The sequence below is a fragment of the Rhopilema esculentum genome, chromosome 14 (genome assembly GCF_057945365.1).
Source record: "Rhopilema esculentum isolate cy_ngs chromosome 14, ASM5794536v1, whole genome shotgun sequence".
In the NCBI taxonomy this organism is placed as follows: Eukaryota; Metazoa; Cnidaria; class Scyphozoa; order Rhizostomeae; family Rhizostomatidae; genus Rhopilema; species Rhopilema esculentum.
The window spans coordinates 9,931,980-9,952,226 of record NC_142828.1 but is presented as its reverse complement, the minus strand read 5'-3'; the positions used below and the strand labels follow the sequence as shown (position 1 = coordinate 9,952,226).

At 36.6% G+C, this 20,247-nt stretch overlaps 3 protein-coding genes across 3 annotated transcripts; all 3 read right to left on the bottom strand.

The window, feature by feature from the left end:
* Nucleotides 1-527: 527 nt before the first annotated feature.
* Nucleotides 528-2,091, bottom strand: LOC135696442 (retinoid-inducible serine carboxypeptidase). The gene has a single exon (XM_065215831.2). The coding sequence runs from the start codon at nt 1,998-2,000 to the stop codon at nt 624-626; it is 1,377 nt and encodes a 458-aa protein (XP_065071903.2). The 5' UTR covers nt 2,001-2,091; the 3' UTR covers nt 528-623.
* Nucleotides 2,092-4,496: 2,405 nt separating this feature from the next.
* LOC135696441 (uncharacterized) lies at nt 4,497-8,358 on the bottom strand. Its single transcript, XM_065215830.2, has 4 exons — nt 8,265-8,358; nt 7,771-7,886; nt 5,982-6,677; nt 4,497-4,749 (listed from the first exon to the last, which is right to left on the bottom strand). The coding sequence occupies exons 2-3, from the start codon at nt 7,850-7,852 to the stop codon at nt 5,989-5,991; spliced, it is 771 nt and encodes a 256-aa protein (XP_065071902.2). The 5' UTR covers nt 7,853-7,886; nt 8,265-8,358; the 3' UTR covers nt 4,497-4,749; nt 5,982-5,988.
* Nucleotides 8,359-10,445: 2,087 nt separating this feature from the next.
* LOC135696436 (uncharacterized) lies at nt 10,446-20,138 on the bottom strand. Its single transcript, XM_065215824.2, has 9 exons — nt 19,472-20,138; nt 16,878-17,199; nt 15,962-16,441; nt 15,449-15,625; nt 14,194-14,441; nt 13,703-13,874; nt 13,069-13,216; nt 12,230-12,553; nt 10,446-11,793 (listed from the first exon to the last, which is right to left on the bottom strand). Exons 1-9 carry the CDS (start codon nt 20,101-20,103, stop codon nt 11,507-11,509), a joined length of 2,790 nt encoding a protein of 929 aa, XP_065071896.2. The 5' UTR covers nt 20,104-20,138; the 3' UTR covers nt 10,446-11,506.
* Nucleotides 20,139-20,247: the final 109 nt, after the last annotated feature.

Here is a 20,247-nt window from a genome sequence, read left to right as displayed (position 1 = left end):
TTGAAAATTCAAGCCTACCATAGAAGGGCGTTACCAACAAAATGGGTGTAATATTCTTTTTTTAGGAGAGGTTTGAGAGTTAACAGATAAGCACCCCTGCAGAGCAAAACTTCTCATTTTTACAATGAAATTTTTTTTCAAAAGGGGTGCCCTAACCTATGCCCCACCATAGCAATAAGCCTGTGAAAAAATTGATAAGACATGCCCAAGACTTTCTGAGACCTAGGTATTTTTGCCCCTTTTTTGATAGTCTTATTAATATTAGAAAACTTGTCACTGAAAAGTTGCACAATATTGGTTGTGATAGAAAGAAGAATAAAGGAAACTTTTTGTTTTGTTTTATGGAAAATGTTCAGTTTAACTTTCATTTAAAGCAAGGCCTGCACACAAGGGCAGGAGGCAAACTTGTGAATATTGCACCACTTTTTGCTGAAGAGGGATTTGTTGCCCTTATTGCCCCTGTGCTTAAGGCCTCTTTAGTAATTTGTAAGCAGTTAACTCAAAAAGTCAGCAAAGTTTTTGAAATCTTCAATTTTTCTAAGCAGTAATGAATTTTAAGAAATTATAAATTGACATCAAAACATTAAACTGGAAGCTAAATTTCTGATTTTATTTTCTAGCTACTAGTCTTGGGTATGGATAACTTGTTTTACCATTTCCAAAGCCATATCTCCTGCATCAGCTGGGACCATGTGTCCAGCTTTCATAATATAATACATCTTCAAATTTTGATACTGTTTGAGAAATGCAGCAGTGTTCTTTGATGTGTCTCCTGTTAAATATATTGGTTTACGGCTTGCATTGAAATACATGGGCATTTTTGACCAAGTCAATTTCTTCAGCCAAAGTTCTGCTCCTGCCGTGTCACAAATCATATCCAATTGTCCCTGAAACACAACAACAGTGACACCTGCAGTAAGAAGCTTACTAACCTCCTTTGTAACAGGCTTCATAAATTCTCTTGACTGGTACTTAAAGACAAGACTTGATTGTCCACCCCATATTACATTTTGTGGGATAATTCCAAGCTTTTTCCTAATATAGGTATTCATGAAATCTGAGAGTGATTCCAACTGATAAACTTGTACATGTTTTCCATACAGCCTCCCTAATGGAGTATCATCCATATTTTTCATAAGAGTCATTGGCGATGGAGCATGGTGCTGTAGGACATTGTAAACGTTGACACTGTCTGTAACAGCATCAATAACATCCTCTGTTCTGGCCCATAGAGCTGTGGCCTCTAGGTATTCACCAGCTTCTACAGCCTTTATGGTCTCTGCTGCTACCTGCATGACGCTGGTCAAATCCTTTTGATCAAGAAGATTATATTGATAAAGATATGGTCCCCATGTTACCACAGAATCAACTGGAGATATCCAAGAGTCCCCTAGTGCAACGCCCCCCAACGTGCATTTAATTTCACCACTCGCAATGGCATCATGAAGTCTTGCTCCAAAAGCAGCAGTCATCTTGCCCCCATACGATTCAGAGAAGATATATATTGGCAATTTCTCAAATATAGGCAATGCTGCTACAAAACTTTTCATGAGGGTTAACAGGTCTTCTGCAATTTGTGAGATGTTAGTTGTGAGGGCATTCATATCATCAACGTAACTGAACCCTGTACCAACGGGGTTGTCAATAAACAGCAAATTCGCGACTTGTACCCAAGACGTGTTCCGTTTCTGCAATTTATCATCAATCGGGCCAATCTCTTTAAAATTTCCGAACCCAGTTCCAGAACCACCAGGGCCACCTTGAAGCCAAATTATGAGTGGAAGGCTTGTCCTTGGAGTGGCATTGCTTTGCCCTCCATACAACCACCAAAACATGTGTGCACTAGCCCTCACAGTAACATATCCCCATTTCTCGTCAGGAATTGTTCCGTCATCAGAATTACCACCTTTAGGCAGACTTCTAGCAAGTCGCAATATTAAAAACAATACCGTAATAAAAAGAACCTTCGAAGATATGATTTTGCTGAACATTTTGGACATCCTGACAAAATTTTGTCCAGACCAGACAGACAATCCGGAAACAACAAGCACAACTACCTTCTATAAACACGTTCACGTGACAACATGGCAGCCAAATGATGTCCTGTGGTTGTCACATGAATTGTTCGTGTATGTTTTTTGTCCACTCTTGTGGTCATGGTCAAGATCGTCATGATCTGTACATTGGCATAAATTCCAATTCTTTGCTTCCACGTTTTATGCTGAAACTTTGTCAAGACATGCTTTCAGATTTTAGTGACTAAGATCGCTTCCCTCATTCTGTTAAATGTGTGCCTTCTAAAAGTTTTTTTTTCGTTATTTGTGCCGGTCTTTAGATCTATTATTTACAAAATATTATTGAAAACCCTTTCCTTCAACCCTTTTCATTAAATGACTCGAGCATTTTGCCATTTCCCAACGCCTCCTGCAAGTGCAAGCTGGGGCGTTTTTTCGCTGTAAAACTAAAATTCCCATTGGAAAATTCCCCTGCTTAAAAATTTCTCTGTAACCGTTCTATTTGAAGCAGATTTCCCTGGTCAAATTTTACACTCCCGGTCCCAGACAGTACTTGCTGACTCTGTTATATTCTATTCTGTTATATACATTCTGTCATTCTATTCCCTAAAAATGGGTCTACTCAGGGATGACGCTATGGGGTGTCATGGGGGGGACTGCCCCCTAAATGTTTCCAATGACACCCTGTCGGCAGCCAAATATAAGTAAAGAAAAAGAACTGTCGGCACTTTGAAACTATCAAATGAGGAATTTTCCTTTCTAAAAAGAACCGTTAAATTAAAGTTCAGGCTGGCTTTTTGACTATGAGAACTTGGTCTTAAATCATAAGGGTGTAAGCAGTGCAGCTGCTAAATATTGTGCTTAAGGGGAGTGTTCAGGCACAAACAAAGTTTGAAAAATTCAGCGTCAAAGCAACTCTAATTGGGAAAAACATTATTCACAGTTACATTTAAAGTACCTCAGCCATCGCTGTTTCTTAACCTCTTATCTTTACCAATTTGAATGAATTAAAAATAACAAATTTAGAGGGTCATGTTTTTATAAAATTGTTCTCGTGAGAAAAGGTTCTAAAAACTGTCGCCGAACTCTATGATTTATTAGGAATCTGAGAGGCATCAAATAGCCAGGACAGCAGAAAGGGGCAAACGGGGCAAAAGGGGCCTTAAAAAGTAATGAGTTTTATTTTTCAAGAATGGAATGAATCAAACATAACAGAAGTATACCCAAGAAAGTGAAACATTTCTGGAATGTATTCTAAGCTAAAATGGAGGGCGTGGTCGCAAAAATCTTTCTGTTCGCTTTGTATGCAGGGAAATCTCTTCTTATGTCTTGCCCGAGGGCTTGTATTAACCAGGGGCGTCGAGAGAGGGGGGTTAAGAGAAGCAAAAGGTCTGGGACCCGTGCTCCGGTGGGGACCGTAATATTTACAATCTATTTACAATACAAAAAAGCTATTGCTTCAGCTACTTATACGGAATCAACGCCTCGGAGTCATGTAAAATGCTTTGGCACATTTTTATAGAAATCCTTTGAAGAATGTTTATAGTTTGAAGAAAGTATACACGTTTGATTGTCGGATTAAAGAACTTTTTCATTCATTTTCAAAACATTTTTAAATTTGAAGAAACTGTAAAGAGGAGCTCATTAAATATGTCGGCAACCATTTTCATAGTCGTCAGCACTTGAATTTTTCTAACATTGTCGGCACGTCGTGGATTGGTTTCTAGCGCCACCCCTGAATTACTCAGTGATATTTGCAAGGTATTTGACTCCTATGAATTCCAAAGTGGGCGTTTTTTTCTCCTGAACTATATAGGGCGTGGTTGTGCCTAACTTCCTCTAGCTTTCAGAAGTTGCGTACGATTCTCGGTTTACGTGCTCAGCCCCAACCCCCTTCAACAAGTGAGCACGTGTTTGGTTCAAAGAATTTTGTGCATGCAACCCTTTATCATTCTGCAGATTTTCCATAAATTTCTTATCGGTTTTGTGTCGGTTATATGTTTGAATGATCTCGTATACACAACGGAGGATCTTTAACAAAAGTGCAAGTAGTCGTAGGTGTGGTTTCTATAAGTTTGCAACAGCACAGCCCCCTCCTAGCCTTTTTTATGACGGCACCCCTGGATACAAGCCATTTTTTGACTTATTCATTGCAATGTGTGCCCCAAAACTTCCCAAAACTGGCAATTTGCAATTATATCTTGAATTTCAAGTAAGTTTAACAAGTCGTGCAAATTCATGCTCCTGATTAATTCATAAATTGGTTTTCTATGGCATTCTCTATGAACTCAATATCATCTATTACTTATCTATTTAATACTGTTGTATTTAGCCCTGACACATTATTTTAATCATCCTTAAAGTATTTTGCCATTTTGCTATAGAAATTCTGTTTTATGAACAACCCTTTTAAGTTTTAGTTCTGAAATGCTTCGCTGCATTTAGATTTTACTAAATAGATCAATCACACATAGATTTTACTACAAATACGACAATGAAAGAAAAAGTCATCACATTTCGATTGGTATGGCAGCCATTTAATAATGCATCTCAACAACAAGCTTAGAGCATCTGTGAAACCAAATGACAATATGCTTCCAACATTTAGTTTGATATTTTATATAAACTCAAGCTTAACCAAGATAATCCAAGAGGTTTTATTTGTTCATGTTGATACACGATTCACTCCTTATTCTGCGTTATGATGTACATCGGTTCACAATATTGCAAGATCCTGAAATTGAAGACGCTTAAAGTAAGAATATTTTGAAAACATTTTAAACTGATAGAATACGATAATTGATATCAAAATGTTAATGTTTGACGTCATGTGGATATGATGTTGATTTTGGTAAAAAGTTCGATTTTCTCCACATGTGATTTTCTTGTCATTCAGATTGAAGAGTGACAGAAATGGAGATTTTTGAGTGGGGTACGGGAGACAATGACTCTTTTATAGCTTCACAAATCAAATATTTGACTTTAGACAAATGTGCCAAGACATATAAAAAAATATCTTAGTTTCATGCGGTACTTTATTAGATATTTCAACAACTGCTAAAATTTATCCAAATAGCGACAGTGTAATCAGTATAAGAATAGAGTACCGAAATGAAGACGTCACAAAAAATCTATTTCTAGAATTTTTCAACTTTTGACCATATATCCCGAAAGAGCACTGCAAATGTGTTACGAATTGGCAGATGTATGGCCACAAAAGAACAGGCTTTTCCCCGATCAAACCTCTCTGATTTTGTCTTGTTTCATAATTTTATGAATCAATCAATTCGATACGTTTCGGAACGTTTCGATACATATGAATCGATACGTTTCGATAATTTACTCGTTATCGAGACAACAAACGAGACATCACACTTGATAAGGAGTAATTGCTCGAAGTGGAATTTTTTTAACAGTCTTTTTCATTTTGGTACTTAATTTACTTATTCATATTTTCGTTATTCCAAGATATATTGTTGAGATGTGACTTGTATTTACCATTATGAAACATTATCCTTTCAGTGGTGCCTAGTTCTCTGACCGCGCACCACGTTTTTGTTAGTTCGATTAGCAAGATGGCAGATATTGTTATGTTAACATTTGTTTATGTTTAATGCGTTATCTTACCGATAATCCAATAAGTTTTCTCTAAGTTTTACCCCCGTCATGAGTACAGATTTAACATATATCAAGTAAAAAATGTTTGATACTAAAATGCTTTGAATATGAAGAAATAGCTACATTAAAAGTCTTACTTAGTTAGAAATGTTGAAAGTTAAAAAATGTATCCTTAAAGATCGCATAACGTGAATCCAATTGTTGTGAAATTTTAGCTAGCAAACTCATTCTCGAGCATTCCTAGTCTACCTAGTGGTAGTGTACCTCTTTGAATGGTATAAAAGTTTTAACGTTTCAATGCATTTTGCTTGATAGAGCCTAATAAGTCATGAAGTGGTTTATTCTTACCTGTTAATTATCTGGACTGCCTCCCCTCACTATCGTCTTCTCTTTCCAATCCAGCGTTTGGCTTTTCTACGATAACAGCTCTACTATCAACACTTTGACCTGCCTCATCCTCAAATGCATCAGCTTGTACCAAAGCAGGGTAATTCTTGGAAGTTTGCATAACTGAATCTCGTTTCTCAAAGAAATAATTTGGAATTGTGTTTGCATCAACTTCTCCAACTAACTCGCTTTCCTTGGAACCTTGTGTTTCCTTTGACCCTTCCTTTTCCCCATCTTTTGTAGGAGACATGACTATATTGCTGTCATGATTTCTTTCTGCCTCATCTTCTTGGCTGATAAGATTTCCACCAGCTGAAGCCTCTTCTTGTCCACTTTCGACAGCTTCCTGATTTTGAGATGAAATGTCTGAATTTGGTTTACTCTGTAAATTTGTTTCAGTTGTGCGAACAGCTGTTTCCCCCGAAGCTTCGGCAGTTTCTTTTATTTTGTTTTGAGTTGGTTCAGTGTTAGGGATTGCCACTGGCCCTTTGCCTGGTTCTAAAAGGGGGTTAGCACCAATACCCGAGTATGCCATGTCTCCAAAGGCAGCACTGGGACTTACTTCTGGCAGTGATGCATTTGGAGTTGTTGCTAAAGGCTTTTCGGACTGCATGGACTCTCCTGAACCTGATGCAGCCTCATCAGAAACATTAGCGCCTAAAATACAAATGCTATTAAAGGCGGAAGAAATGATGTCCAGTTTACACCATATTGCAAATATACCGTATTTTTTACTTGAGGCCGCAGCTATAAGTTCATTTTCTCAGAAAAATTCGGCTTCTATTTCTGGGAAGTTTCTATTAAACTATTAAGGATGGATTACTTTCTTCTGAGAATATTTAACTGACAAAAATTGGAACATCAAAATTGCTCACGCATATTCGAAAATTTTAAAGAAAGTATATTGATTTGAAATGTTACGTGGCTATGATATACCAATCTTGTGTGTCTATTTTGGCTATTTTCGAAGAATAGATTTTACAATGTCTGAACTCTTACAGAACACTGTAATTGCTCAAGTTCCCTGCAGTTTCTATTCAAGGGCAGGTTATATTTAAGGGCGACTATCATTCAAGGGCTGCTATTAAGGAAAGAGGGTAACAAGCAGAAACATGCTTTGGCCATGGGCTCAAGTTTAGCATCGGAGCTAGTTTGCTAAACTCAAGCTTCTCTGTTTTTTATGCTGGCGATTTTGGGGATCACCCATTACTATCGATTTATGTATTTGGAACATATCATGTCTCTCAAACGGTTAAGTAACTTCCCAGTTGATGTTCTATGCGCAAAACAAAACTACTCTATCAAGACATCATGTCGTGACTAAGAAATTCCATAATAACGCAATTCGCATTTAGTCGTTTTTGAGGACGGACAAGCACTAAGTTTCATTTACATTAAAAATGCTATCTAAGGGCCGATAAGCATAAAACCAATATGAAAGTGCCAAAAAACACATTGGGCTTTTAAGGACTGAATTCAAGTCCCCCACGGAACTCTATAAATGTGTGATCCAATTTACACGTATTCTAGACAATGTGACTTGCTATTTGCTAATATTTTGCAGTCGTCTCTAAATTAATTTTCTTATCACATCCCCAAACGCAGATTATTTCAAATCTTGAAAATGACTACAGAAATTGAAGACACCCATGCCCCCATCACTCCCCAAACCCCGACCTTCTGTTTAGAAAGTATATGATGATAAGCTAAAAATCATTTGGTTTTAAGAATATAAATAACTTGGTCATACCTGAATTGTGTATAGGCTTGCCTTTGATACAGAGAATGCTGAGCCATAGTACGACAGTAAAGACACTTTTCTTGAAAAACATTTTGGTTTGAATCCTCTGTCTGATAAAAAGCAATCTAAATTCACAATAAAGCTTGTAAGTCACTGAAAAAATTAGTTTTTCAGTTTTTGAACTCAAAATCAAGTAGTCATGAGTGCAAAGATGATATATCTCAGGTCAGTTTTGTCTGGAGCCAGCACATAGTAGACGTCAAAAATGCTACCACAATTAATAACATAAACCATGGGTCGATTGTGATACAATTATATAGGGTGCCAAAAACTCAACGAAACTTTATTATAGCAAAGAATTTGTTCGATGAGGATATAAAGGATATTAATCTAATGCTATTTGATCTAAAAATCCAAACTGTTCGCTGTTGGAAGATTTTGAAAGCCCAATGGCTAATGAAATGTTATACCAAGAAAATGATTATTCATCAAAAGAAGAATACCTCCTGAATTTGAAATTTTTTGGCTCTTTCACTCTTCTTTTCTGTTCCCTTTCTGTAACAGGGAATACTATTGCGTCTATGCAGTCGAAGTAAGAATTGGTTTATGGAGAACCAGCCTGGGTGAACATGGCTTGAATAACAAACTGTGATGTATTCAGCAATGTGCGATAAGCAGAATAAATTGAAACAATCTGTTTGCAGTTTTCCCTACACAACAACCAGGAGCTTCTTCTTTTTGGCCGGTAACCATATTCACAGCTTGTGCACCTTAATCGTCTTCTTCTTCTCGTCTTTCTCTTGTACCAATTATTAATAATTGTGCCCTGCAAAAGCTTGAAAAATGTACCAAGGAATTCTGTAACAAATTAAATGGATATCAGAATTTTATGTACCTTTCTTTTTGTCAGTCTAACGCTGAGGCATAATTGAGCTTGTTTGAGGTCACTGGCATTGTCAGGTTTGTATGATATTTGACAGAGTTTATAAATACTTTGAAAAGTTTTCACGATGGTTACTGAGAATCCATACTCTGTTAATTCTGCTTTATAGCAAACTATGACGTAACATTGATGTTCGTAAATTTTCAAGTTACTACTTTAAAGCTCCATTTCAAAGCTATACAGTGATGCAAACCACGTTAAACTGGTTAACCTATTTGACTAGAAAAATCTTGGGGGTCATCGTGCCAAATATAATGAAAATAATTCGCCTAAAGGTTCATTGGTTACTCAGTTGTATTTAAAAGTAGAGGGATTTTGAAAGAAATCCAATTAAATTAAAAAATGTTTAGGATGTACAGAAATGGGATGACCATTATCCTAAAAAAGGAATCCATCTGTGGAATTTTTTAATTAAAGATCTTCTTAGTTTAATTATTTCTTTCAAAACGAAATTGACCAACTCACTTATATCCTGTCATAAATTTGTTCATATTTCGCACGAGCCTATTTTTGTCACCATCTTAAAGCGTGTTGTGTTATTTTTTGGACTTACACGGCCTCATCTTTGTGAAAGAGGACAATCCTTTCACAAATCCTTTTTGAACAAAGCTTTCACTGGATTGTAGATGTTCCTTTCAAGTACGCAAAATGTGAAAGTTTCACCAAAGAAAAAACCAACTAGATCGAGAATTTAAAAATGAAAAAATACAAACATATTTGAACCACAACTGTAATGAAAATGGTATTGGCGTCTTAGGATTAAAATGATTCATCGATAGTTTTGTGTAAATAGAGCTATATTTTTGCAACTTTTTCCATTGTCTACATTCGCAATAAGATTTCAATGCCAGAAAGAATGATTTATGAGAGCTATAGCTTAGTTTATGGAGACAAAATTGCCACGCTTACATTTACAGGGCCCACGTCACCGGGGGATGGGGGGGGGGGGGTTGCGGAGAGGCCACGTTCCTATTTTGCGAAGCAAAAAAGTTTTAAAGCAGCAGTATAAGGGGAAAAAGCCTTGGCCCCCTACTTTTGCTAGCCTCGGTCCCCTACTTTTGCTAGCCTTGCCCCCCTTTCAAATTCGTGGTGTAGGCCCTGATTTATAATGCATATTACTTTACCATGTCATGTTTATGAGTAAGATCGAAGGAAGGCCAAATCAAGGGCAAGCACAGGTAATCTGTTGATAAATATTGTAAGGACGAGTAGCTTTTTACAAGCAATAGAAAAAGCCTTTACAGGTATCTTGATCAACTGAAAAAATCAAAGTTTTTAAATGCTAACCGTGTATTTTAAACAAGTGCAGGAGATCATACAACAAAGGTTACAAGGTTGAGGATAACAAAGAAATATTTGAAAATGGCTTTGAAAAAAGCAAACATTTTACCACATACCAATAGCTTTTTCGTCTGACACTCCCCAGAGCATAAAAAGTCAGAATCAGGGTCCGAAAGAACACGATGAAAAATATATACCCAGTTGTGGATCGAAATAGGCCAATCAGAAAAACGCAAGCACAAGACTGGTATAGTTGACCAGTCAGTGCCGCGAACCTAAAGAAAAATTACCACTGGAGTCCAAGATAGAACATACATACATACATACATGTATGCGATCCCCTCAACCCATCACATAGTGTACTCATTCTTCGTACACAAAAACGAACTCCTTCTGTCTAAAAGTTCGAATTCTGTACCACAAAAAATTGTTCACAAAAGAAATATTTCGAATAAAAAACTTCTGTGAAGATGGAAACTTTTATTCAATATAGCAAAATTATTTATTACTAACTTGGTTTTTCGACGAAATTATTGACATTATAATCTCTATATAGCAATTTATAGCAAACAACCAAAATCAAATTAATAAAAGTGTTATAGCATGAGGGCTTTCCATCCACATGGCCTCAATTTTTATATAACATACATCACACACCATTAGAATATATCATTAAGAACTGCAGTGTTATCATATCGTACAAATAAAAAATTAACACAAAAAACTTTTACATCAGATGGATTACTTAATATCACACTAGTAATTCATTTCAATAGCATTATGCACATATTTTCAGTGCTATCTATTAACAAATTTTTTTATCAGAAGGGTCTGTTGCCATTTCCTGAGAAATTCGCAAGAAGATAGGGAGCTTGCAAGATAGAGAGGTTCTGGAAACATAGATCTAGGGCCTTTTTAACATACTAACTAGAAGGGGGGTAATTGCTCCTCAAAACCCAGTGATTTTCCATTGTTTTAAACAATAGACTTTGGTTCTTTTCTTCATATAAAAAAGGCTTGGCCCCAAAGCTACCTTCCCTTCCAGTAAGCTATGCATGATTATCTGCCTACGTAGATGGTATTGTACGATAAAGAAACTGAATCTTGAACCTTGCAAAGCCTACTATCCAAGACAAAATGCACTGAATTTTTAACAGCCACCTAGGCATGAAACAGTCAATCATTTCTTCGCTTTACCATATCACTGCAAGATACAAATCAAGGCCTTCATCTTTCCCTAAAACAGAGAACGGCTATCTATGCTTGTTTGTGTCTGTAAGTTAAGCAAGGCAACTGCTTTGGCAACTGAAAACATTAAGTCATTAGGCGATTATTACAAATCTGTTGCAAATATTCAGTATATTATAAAACATGAATATTCCACTTTGGTTAATGCCACTTTATTTACAAATCATATTCCTTTTATTTAACCTTACTTGCCGGCAAAGGATTTTAAAATTACAAAAAGTACTCTAAAACAAGAAAACGGTACGCACAAAGTCATGTCCATTCGAATTCTGTTCACAGGTCGAGTGCCTTCTTACTCCATTCCATCACTTCGGCATCGCTTACAAGCTTATTTTGGGTTGACGTGACGTCAAAGCCATGTTGTTGGAACTGTTCAAGAGTCCATGTGAAGCTGCCACATTCTATCTTAACGGATCCGCTTGAAGTGTAGAAATCGTTATTGCCAGTATACGGAATAAGATCTTCAAGACCTTCCTCAATGCACGTGCCTATGCGATATACTGAATCACTGCTAGTAATACAAGTGTTTGAAACGTATGCCTCATCCCAGCCAGAAGCTCCTGTAAAACAGACATGAAAATATGCTTTGATTTATCTTATCTTTTATCTTTCATTACTTCTCATAAATTGAATTTGTCACATGCATTTACTACCCTTCCTGTTTCCCAGACTCCTACAACCTGTCTTTATTTAAAACAAAAATAAACAAGCCTGATATTTCCTCTCTCTCTCTCTTCCTAATCCCTCCTCCCTTTCCCTTGTTAGGGCTAAGCTATAGAAACCTGAGCCTTTCCCTAGTATAGCTATTGAAAAAATGCTTGGCCTACTTCTGTAAAAAAGCTATCTGGCAACTCTGTTTTTAGAGCCTGAAGCCACTATAAAATTGTGGCAAATACATTGGTAAGTTTAGTTCAGGTCTTGGAAGCTTTTAGACGTTAGTAGGGAAGTTAAAGCAAAAGAGAAGAAAATAAATCAAAATATTCATAGCAATCGTACCTGATGCAAGTGACTGGCCACGAGAATCCATACAAAAATGATCAGATGCATATTTATCTGGGTAGACGTAAATGTTCTTGAGCGCCTTTTTTGAATGCCCAAGATAGTTTTTGTAGCCTCCATAGGCAAGGACATTGTAAGAATCTACCCAATAGCTGGAGCCATCGTCGTGGTCGATTGGCCAAAGAGAATAGTAGTTGCTCAAAACAAGGCACTGTCGTACGAAATTTTCCCTTGGAAGTAGCATCTCTTTGTTTGGATCGAGGACTTTTGTTAGGTAAGGTACACGATCCCAAGTATTAATAGGGCCATGATCATAGGTTTCTGCAAAAGGATTTTAAAAAAGAAAGTTAACAATGCAATATCGTTTTGAAGGTAAAAGTTTTCAAACAAACATCTCAAATATTGAAAAAACATTTCAAGAAAAATAACTTGCTTGGGGTACACTTTCAGCCTAAATAATCCTCGCTATTTTTGCTCAACCATTTTGGGTTGCTCAATAGCGAAAACGTTTGTGGTAACTGCCTTTCCAGAGCGTAAATTGCAGGGCTACTAAGCTTAACATAAAAGAGCCGAAATCAGTTACACAGCTGTAAAAACAAATGCCCGACTGTATGGTCTAACGTCTAATTCATATGTACCATACAAACTTGCTGTCTTTAATCCATACAGATTCTGGTAAGACGCATATAAGATGAAGTTTTATTGATACTGAACAGAGGACTGGGGGTACAAAACACCAATCTAACCTGCCAGCATAAACGACAATTGCACAATAAAGACATATTCAGTTTCTAGAAATAGAGGTTCAAAAGCTACAACTAAAGACAGTTCCTTACCTCGGACGAAGTTGAATAACACATTTCTGGTGAGAACGTTCCCTCCACCAAAACCATCATTAATGTTGATAGAGCCACGGGGTCCATTAAAGAAAACATTGCCTTCGAAATGTGAAAGGCAAGAAACTGACTGTGAGAACGAATACGTCTAGAAATGAGAAATTGAGCATGCTAGTGAATTTATATCTATAAAAGTTTCGGTTTATGATATTCATTATACAAACTGATGACAATATAATGACTGCATTAAAAAAATGGTCCTTACAAAATTATTATTACTAGTATCCATTGATACCTTGAAGGCAAGCATAAGTTAAATCTCTGAAGAAATGGTGACTTGTTCATTGTGATCAGTCCCACCAAGAAAAGGCAGATTGCCTTGCCTTGGGCTGACCAGAGCCCTTAACAAAGTTTATGCTTTGCTTGAAATAAGTTACCTGGCAAATATTGTCTCAGTCTTAACAAATATTATCAGAATAAATAGGAAAATTTTCATTTATGACAGCCCTGGTGACATTGATGTCAAAATCATTAGTGGTATCTCAGTTATCAGCACTGCTCTGTGCAGTAGCAGCTGTTTCTGGGGCTATCTGGGACAAAACCAAAGATGGCTATAATTAAAATTATGACTCACCCCTTTGCCCCAAATGCCAGTATCATGAATGATATTACGTAGAACCTTTGTGCCACGAGGTTGATCTCCGTTGGTTCCATTTATCAAATTAGAATGGCCCACTACTGCAATGCCATTATCACCGGCGAAAGAGATGTAATTATCAGCAATTGTGGTGTTTCTGTTGTAGTGCCTTTAAAATGTAAAAAGAGAGAATATTTATAATAAAAACATTTTTAGTGACATAGCATTTTGTGTCTAGTAGCAACAACTTTCTAATTTCCCTGCCTGAATTCATATCAATGCATCTATAACAGGAGATTTTGTATAATGTCTATAAAATTTTCATGCCATAATCAAATTTCATGTAGGCCTGTTTGGTACTGATTTGCTTTTACCAATTGACTTTACTCAACAAATCTATATTATCAATATGTCAGATGCTTAGAATATGCAGTCTAGGAAAATGTTTTGGCTACATATTGAAATGTCTCTAAAATATAGTTATATACCTTACAAATATGCCATTGCCCCCTGGTGACATAAAATTGCATCCACTGATTATAAGATCTTCTGTCCCTTGGACAAACAACATTGCATTGTGATGCACTGACCAATCGCCGCCACTGGGAACTGCATAGCCTTTCATAAATGTAGATTCAGTGTGGGCAAATGAAAGGCCCATTAATTTGAAGCCCTTGACAGCCTCCTCCTGCGTTCCAACAACATTCACAAGGGACTCTATTTGAGGCACTATTATCTGTCAGGAAAAAAATTATCTCCGTATTTTATTGAATCTAATTGATAAATTATATCAAAATGTAAACAGCAATGTATAATTATTCCGAAAATCTCACAAAAAAGTTTGAGAAAATATGTCTTTTGAGAAAATCTCACTAAAAAAATTTAAAAAACAACATTTTTAAGAAGAAAAATGTGTTTTGTTAGTCTTCAAATTACTAATAAATTTTTGTATGCATATTTCTGCCACTGGAATGGCACATCCCATTTGTGTTTAGACATGTACTGAGACATGTTATTGCATGAAAATATTGCGTTCATCTTATCATGCATTCAGGAAGTTGAGGTCATTTGGAAATTAGGGTATGAAATAGCTGTTTCCTTGTTAAACAGCCTGAACTGGACAAGTGACAAACTATTATATTTTAATAAAAAACATCATAAAATATCTTGCTTTGTAAAGACCAACTGGAAAGAAAAGACAACTTATAATTCACATTTTTGCATTTTTACATATCAGCTCTTATTTATTTTTTCCCTTAATACTGATGGCTAAAAATTTTACTTAAATTTAAACCAAATGTTCTTAGTTCGTATAACTTGTCATCAAGTTGGTTCCAGTATAAATTAGCTACATATACTACCAAGGCAGTCCTGGCAATATGAAATTTGTTGCTATGCTGGTAATCACACACCATGAGGAGTTAAGGTGTATGATGGTGTATAATCCACAAAATGTAGACCTTACAATTTTTTGAAGACCTGGTTGAATTTTAAATACAAGATATAGTCTTGGGAATATGCTGGGTGTTTTGCTGCTTGAAAAAGCATATGAGGTATTTATAACCCAGAGAATTTTTAAGGAATTCTTGATGAAGTTTTTGAAAACAATATAGTATTTACAAGTTTTCTAAAGAGCGATTATGCTCTCTGATATGCTATCAGGATAACAAACACTGTCAAAATTAAATAGCATTCTAATGACTATAAGCAAATAATCTTATACAAAGAATGAAAATGGCATACCTTGTCAGGAAGCCTACCACTTGGAAAGTAATACAGTTTCATTGTTTGTTCATCTAAAAACCATTCACCTGGAACATCTAGCTCTTCAAAAATATTTTCCACATACCACTCTACACCATCATCAGCCCCTCTGGCACCTTGAAATCCACCAAATGACCACCTCAATGTGTGATCAGTCTAAGCAAAAAATGATTTGCTAAAATGAGCATGCATATTGCATAAGCTTCAAAACTTTGCTTTGAAAGGAAAAATTTAAGAATAAAAAATGTTGCTATTGTTGCTCAAGAGGATACATTATTTTGTTTAATAGTAGACACCCTTTGAACTGTATCAAATTTTCATGGGATTCAATTATTTTTATGATAGCTTTGTTTATTTTGAGTACTGTAAGTATGTTCAGTTTAGAAATAAACATCAGCATTTCCTATGATGACTTAGAAAAATGGCAGAGATAACATATGAAGCTTTTCAAAGATAAAAACAGCAGGTTAGTCTCTGACGAATTCTCCTTACATCGTTTCTAGAATCAATCTGAAAATTCCAGTTCTCCCAATGGTAATGCTGAAATGCATGCACAATACCAGTTGATGCATTTTTCCACTTTCTACTGACAAATTCAAGATCTTCATCAAACTGCAGTCCTGATGGCACTCTATATGTTGATCCACCACCACCTGCTGGTGACTTTGTCCCCCAGTAAGAGACAGGGGGGTCAAACTGTGAAACAGGACCACCAATTCCAAGATAGAAGGTAGAAAATGGTGTCCTCTCTCGATGTGGATAATCAATATGAATTTCTTTTGCTGGCTCAGCTGCCTTAGGAGGGAGCCATTTTACAGCACTTTTTATGTATCCAGTAGGGACTGTATGCAGACCAGTATTTTCTGCGTTTCCATTTGGAAAACGGGCTCTTACTTCTCTCTTTCCATCAACAAACATTTGCCTAAATGGTTTCAAGCCTCTTCCGGCCAGGTCTACAACATATATTTTGACCTGCAATGAGAAAAAATCAGCATTCAACAAATTACCAAGAGCATTAACATTTTAATCTTTATTCTTTCCCTCTGTTCAGTGGGAAAATAAAAGGCTTTCAACATATAATGCACTAGCAGATTGCAATATTGATACTTACATATATATATATAATTATACATATTATGAAATTCTCAGTTATTTATAATAAAGAAAACCCAGCAAACTTAATTTTTAAGCATCTCCTATAACACATAACACTTGAAACAAAATCATAAAAGCCACAAATTCCTTCAACATTTCACTTGAGAGAAGAATTATGATTTTCTGAAACGATTTGGGTAAAAGGGATGATCACCCTTTGGTAAATTCCTCATACAAAAACTCTCAAAAAGGACACTAGATTTAATAATTCTTAATTGAAAAGACAATGATAGAATTTGTTGTTGTACCACACCTTTCTACCACTCACTGCTCCTTTTACTGCAGTTGGGTTCCATCGACCATCCAGTCGAGCATAGCACATATTTGCAAATTCACCACCATCTTTTCCAAAATAAGTGAAAGAGGTGCATGTTGTCTGGTGATCACAGAGAAGTTTACAAGTAGCTGATGTATTGAATACACCCATGAAAGTCACACTGGCTGTGCTCTGACGAGGTTTGATGCCTTCAAACATGTTATTGGCATCTGAAAATAGTTCAGTTCTATCATCAAATAGCTCCCAAGTTGTGCTTACTTCCAGACCTCCACTGATAACAGCATTTTCACTCCTATACCTTTGAACCAAGCAGAAGAAAATAGATTAAAACTCTTCATCATGATTTACTTCATTCAGATTTTATTCATAACAGAGTTTACCTGCTTTTTTGTCTATTCTTATTAAATGTTACAATCTTCTAGAAAATGTACTAGATAGTTTTTTCATCTACAATCACTGCCAAAACTCTTGGAACACTTGTGATATTTTCAACGTTTTCATGCATCCCTTCCACACGCACCCCTCCCCCCCCTTCAAACAATGTTGTCTCACAGCAAAGTTAAGACATACTTTTGTGGCAACCTTTTTTCTACTGATCGCTGTGATAAACTGCATTGTAGCAGGCCTGGCCGTTTGTATTTTTATAGGTGAGCTGTGAATCGCTCCCCTCATTTGCTGAGGCGAGCTAAATCAGTAACACATAGAATGTACTTTAAAGAAAATCGACAGATGACTTAATAAGCCCCTCTAGTATCTGTCGGTTGCCTTGATGTAATAGCCGCAGTCAGGAGTGTGCTGTTTTACTTCTTTCAATTTGCATTTGCTTTAACCGTGACTTAGGCACCCCCTTTAATTGAAGTATTTAAAAGAACAGACTCTTTCAGTTTCATGTAAAGCTGGCACAACACAAAAACAACAATTATCTTGCAAAACAATCTTTTTGTTGTACAGAATTTGAAAATGGCTTTGAAAAAAAAATTTAAAACAAGCTGAAGTTATACGTCTAGCACTCTTCAGATAATAAAACGTCAAAACATAGATGGAAAAATCTACGCTAAAATACCCAGTTTTGGATCGAAATAGGCCAATCAGAAAGCGCGAGCACATGACTGTTGAGGTTGTCCAATCAGTGCCGCTTTCTTATTGAAAATGTTACCAACGGAGTCCTAAGGTGAACACGAACTCACTTATGTCTACACAAAAGCGGTTCGTCATGTTTATATAGTAGATAGATTCACAAACTGCTAGATGGAACGATGATCAGGCTTTGCCAATTATGCCAAACATGTTGCCGTTATAGTTTTCACCCAATTATGGGTTTTTCAGTAAATGCCGCTGGATAGTTGAATTCCATGTTTTGGTTGTCGTTTTTGATCTGCAAGACAGAGTACCTTGTTCTCTTTGAGGGATAGTTTTGTTTCTATTGCTGGAAGGGACCTGCTGTCTTAATATATCCCCAATCTACAATTCCTGCCAATTTCTTCGACTTTCCTTCCAAAAATATTCCTGTTTTATTAAGATTGAAAGGTTCTAACCGCTACAAACGTACTTTCCCGTTAACTATCCTTTTCAGAATAGATTGAAGTTTATGCCTATCATAAAAAACCGCCCAACAAGCAAAAAGTTAATTGCAATAAATGCAATGACAGGAGAAATCGCTGTTACAAAAATAAACCAATTAACCCTCGTGCGTTTTCATAATTCTCTGAATAGGAAATTTTAGGGGAGCGATTCTTCCTTCATGTTCTGTTTAGGAGAGCAATTCATAGCTCGCCTCAGGTTGCGAGGGGAGCGTGGAGGCGAGCGCGAGCTATCGCTCGCCACAAACGGCCAGGCCTGTTGTAGGCAACATTGTTTTAGGGGGGAGGGGGGTTTGTCTATTAGAAACACTGGAAATATAGGAAAAAAACAAAAAATTAGCAAAATATGTAGGTGTTCCAAGGAGTTTTGGCAGAGATTGTAATTATATAAAAGAAAATTTTAGGCCAACAACTTGGGTTTTAAAGGGATTCCAACTGATTTTGGCAGCAAGATATAGAGATACCATATCAAATCTTGTTTATTTTTTTCAAACAAAAACCAATGTTTGATTTCAGAACTATTTAGCCAAGTAACATATCTTGACACAGTAATAGCTATCAAAATAAGTTGTGACAGGGTACAGTCAGAGATAAAAAAGGCAAGCTCAGTTGAAGGGGCTCACATGAAGGGGCAGTATAAGTATGATAAAACACCAATGATGCATGTTGTGCCTATGCATGCTCGTGACTTTTTTCAACTTCCCTTTGTGCTCTTAAACTTGCATGTGACGGCTTAAGCTACAGACATGTGTTAAACCCCTGCTCCAAGAAGCACCCCACTAAACACGGGAGATACTTTAAAAGGAATCCCTCTGAAATTATCATCCCTCCTTCTAATAATGAGTAGAAAAAATATTGAAGCAAAATGAAAATTTGAAAATGTTGCTACGAAACAGGCAATAAACAATTCATGAAATCATTCTGCACCCGACCCGAAGTGAACTGAGGAAACATATTTCAAAAAACGAATGAAAACAATTAAAAACATACCCTGTCAGCACGACGTTGCTATGCTTGGGTGTAAGCTGTACTGCGCTTTCTAAAAAGTGCGTGCCTTCCCTCAGTCTAATTATACAATGGACATTGATGCTCGATCTTCCTGATTCACAAGCCCTTAAAGCAGAATTCACGTCCCTGAAAGGAGAATATTTTGTACCAAGCATCTCCACTGTATTAAGATTTACAGCAGCTTTTGGGTCGACAAAATACTCGACATACTTTTCTTTCAATTTGATCTCAAGAACCTTCTTTTCGTGCTCTCGATAAACTTGCCTCTTTGGAACATTTGGTGTTATACCACAAAGTTTTGATAATTCAAGGCCATCTAAAACAGCTTTCAAGTTAGCTGAAGGTGAAAGCAGCTTTTTAGAATAGTTATATGCAAGGTAGCGTACATTGCAGTCCAAATTATCTCCAGTAGGAAAATGTTTTATCCTATCCTGGTGCTCTGGCAATCCAAACGCGCCCTCACGAATTTTTTCTTCCCAGCTTTTACGATGATAAGCTTTCCATACATCTTCCGGTATTTGCTTTGGTTCTTGAACATAGTTCCCTGCACCATTTTGAACAAAGAAGGCAAACACCGACAAGGAAATATAACGAAGCAACTTGTTCAACGCCATTTCTCAACTTATCTCCTCTACTCAACTCCTCCGCACTAGGTGTCACTTATCAGTCATGTGATCGTTTCTCTATGGTAAAATCAGAGCAAAACAACACGCAAAGCACGTAGCAACATTTCGTGAACAAAAGCATTTTGATAGAAT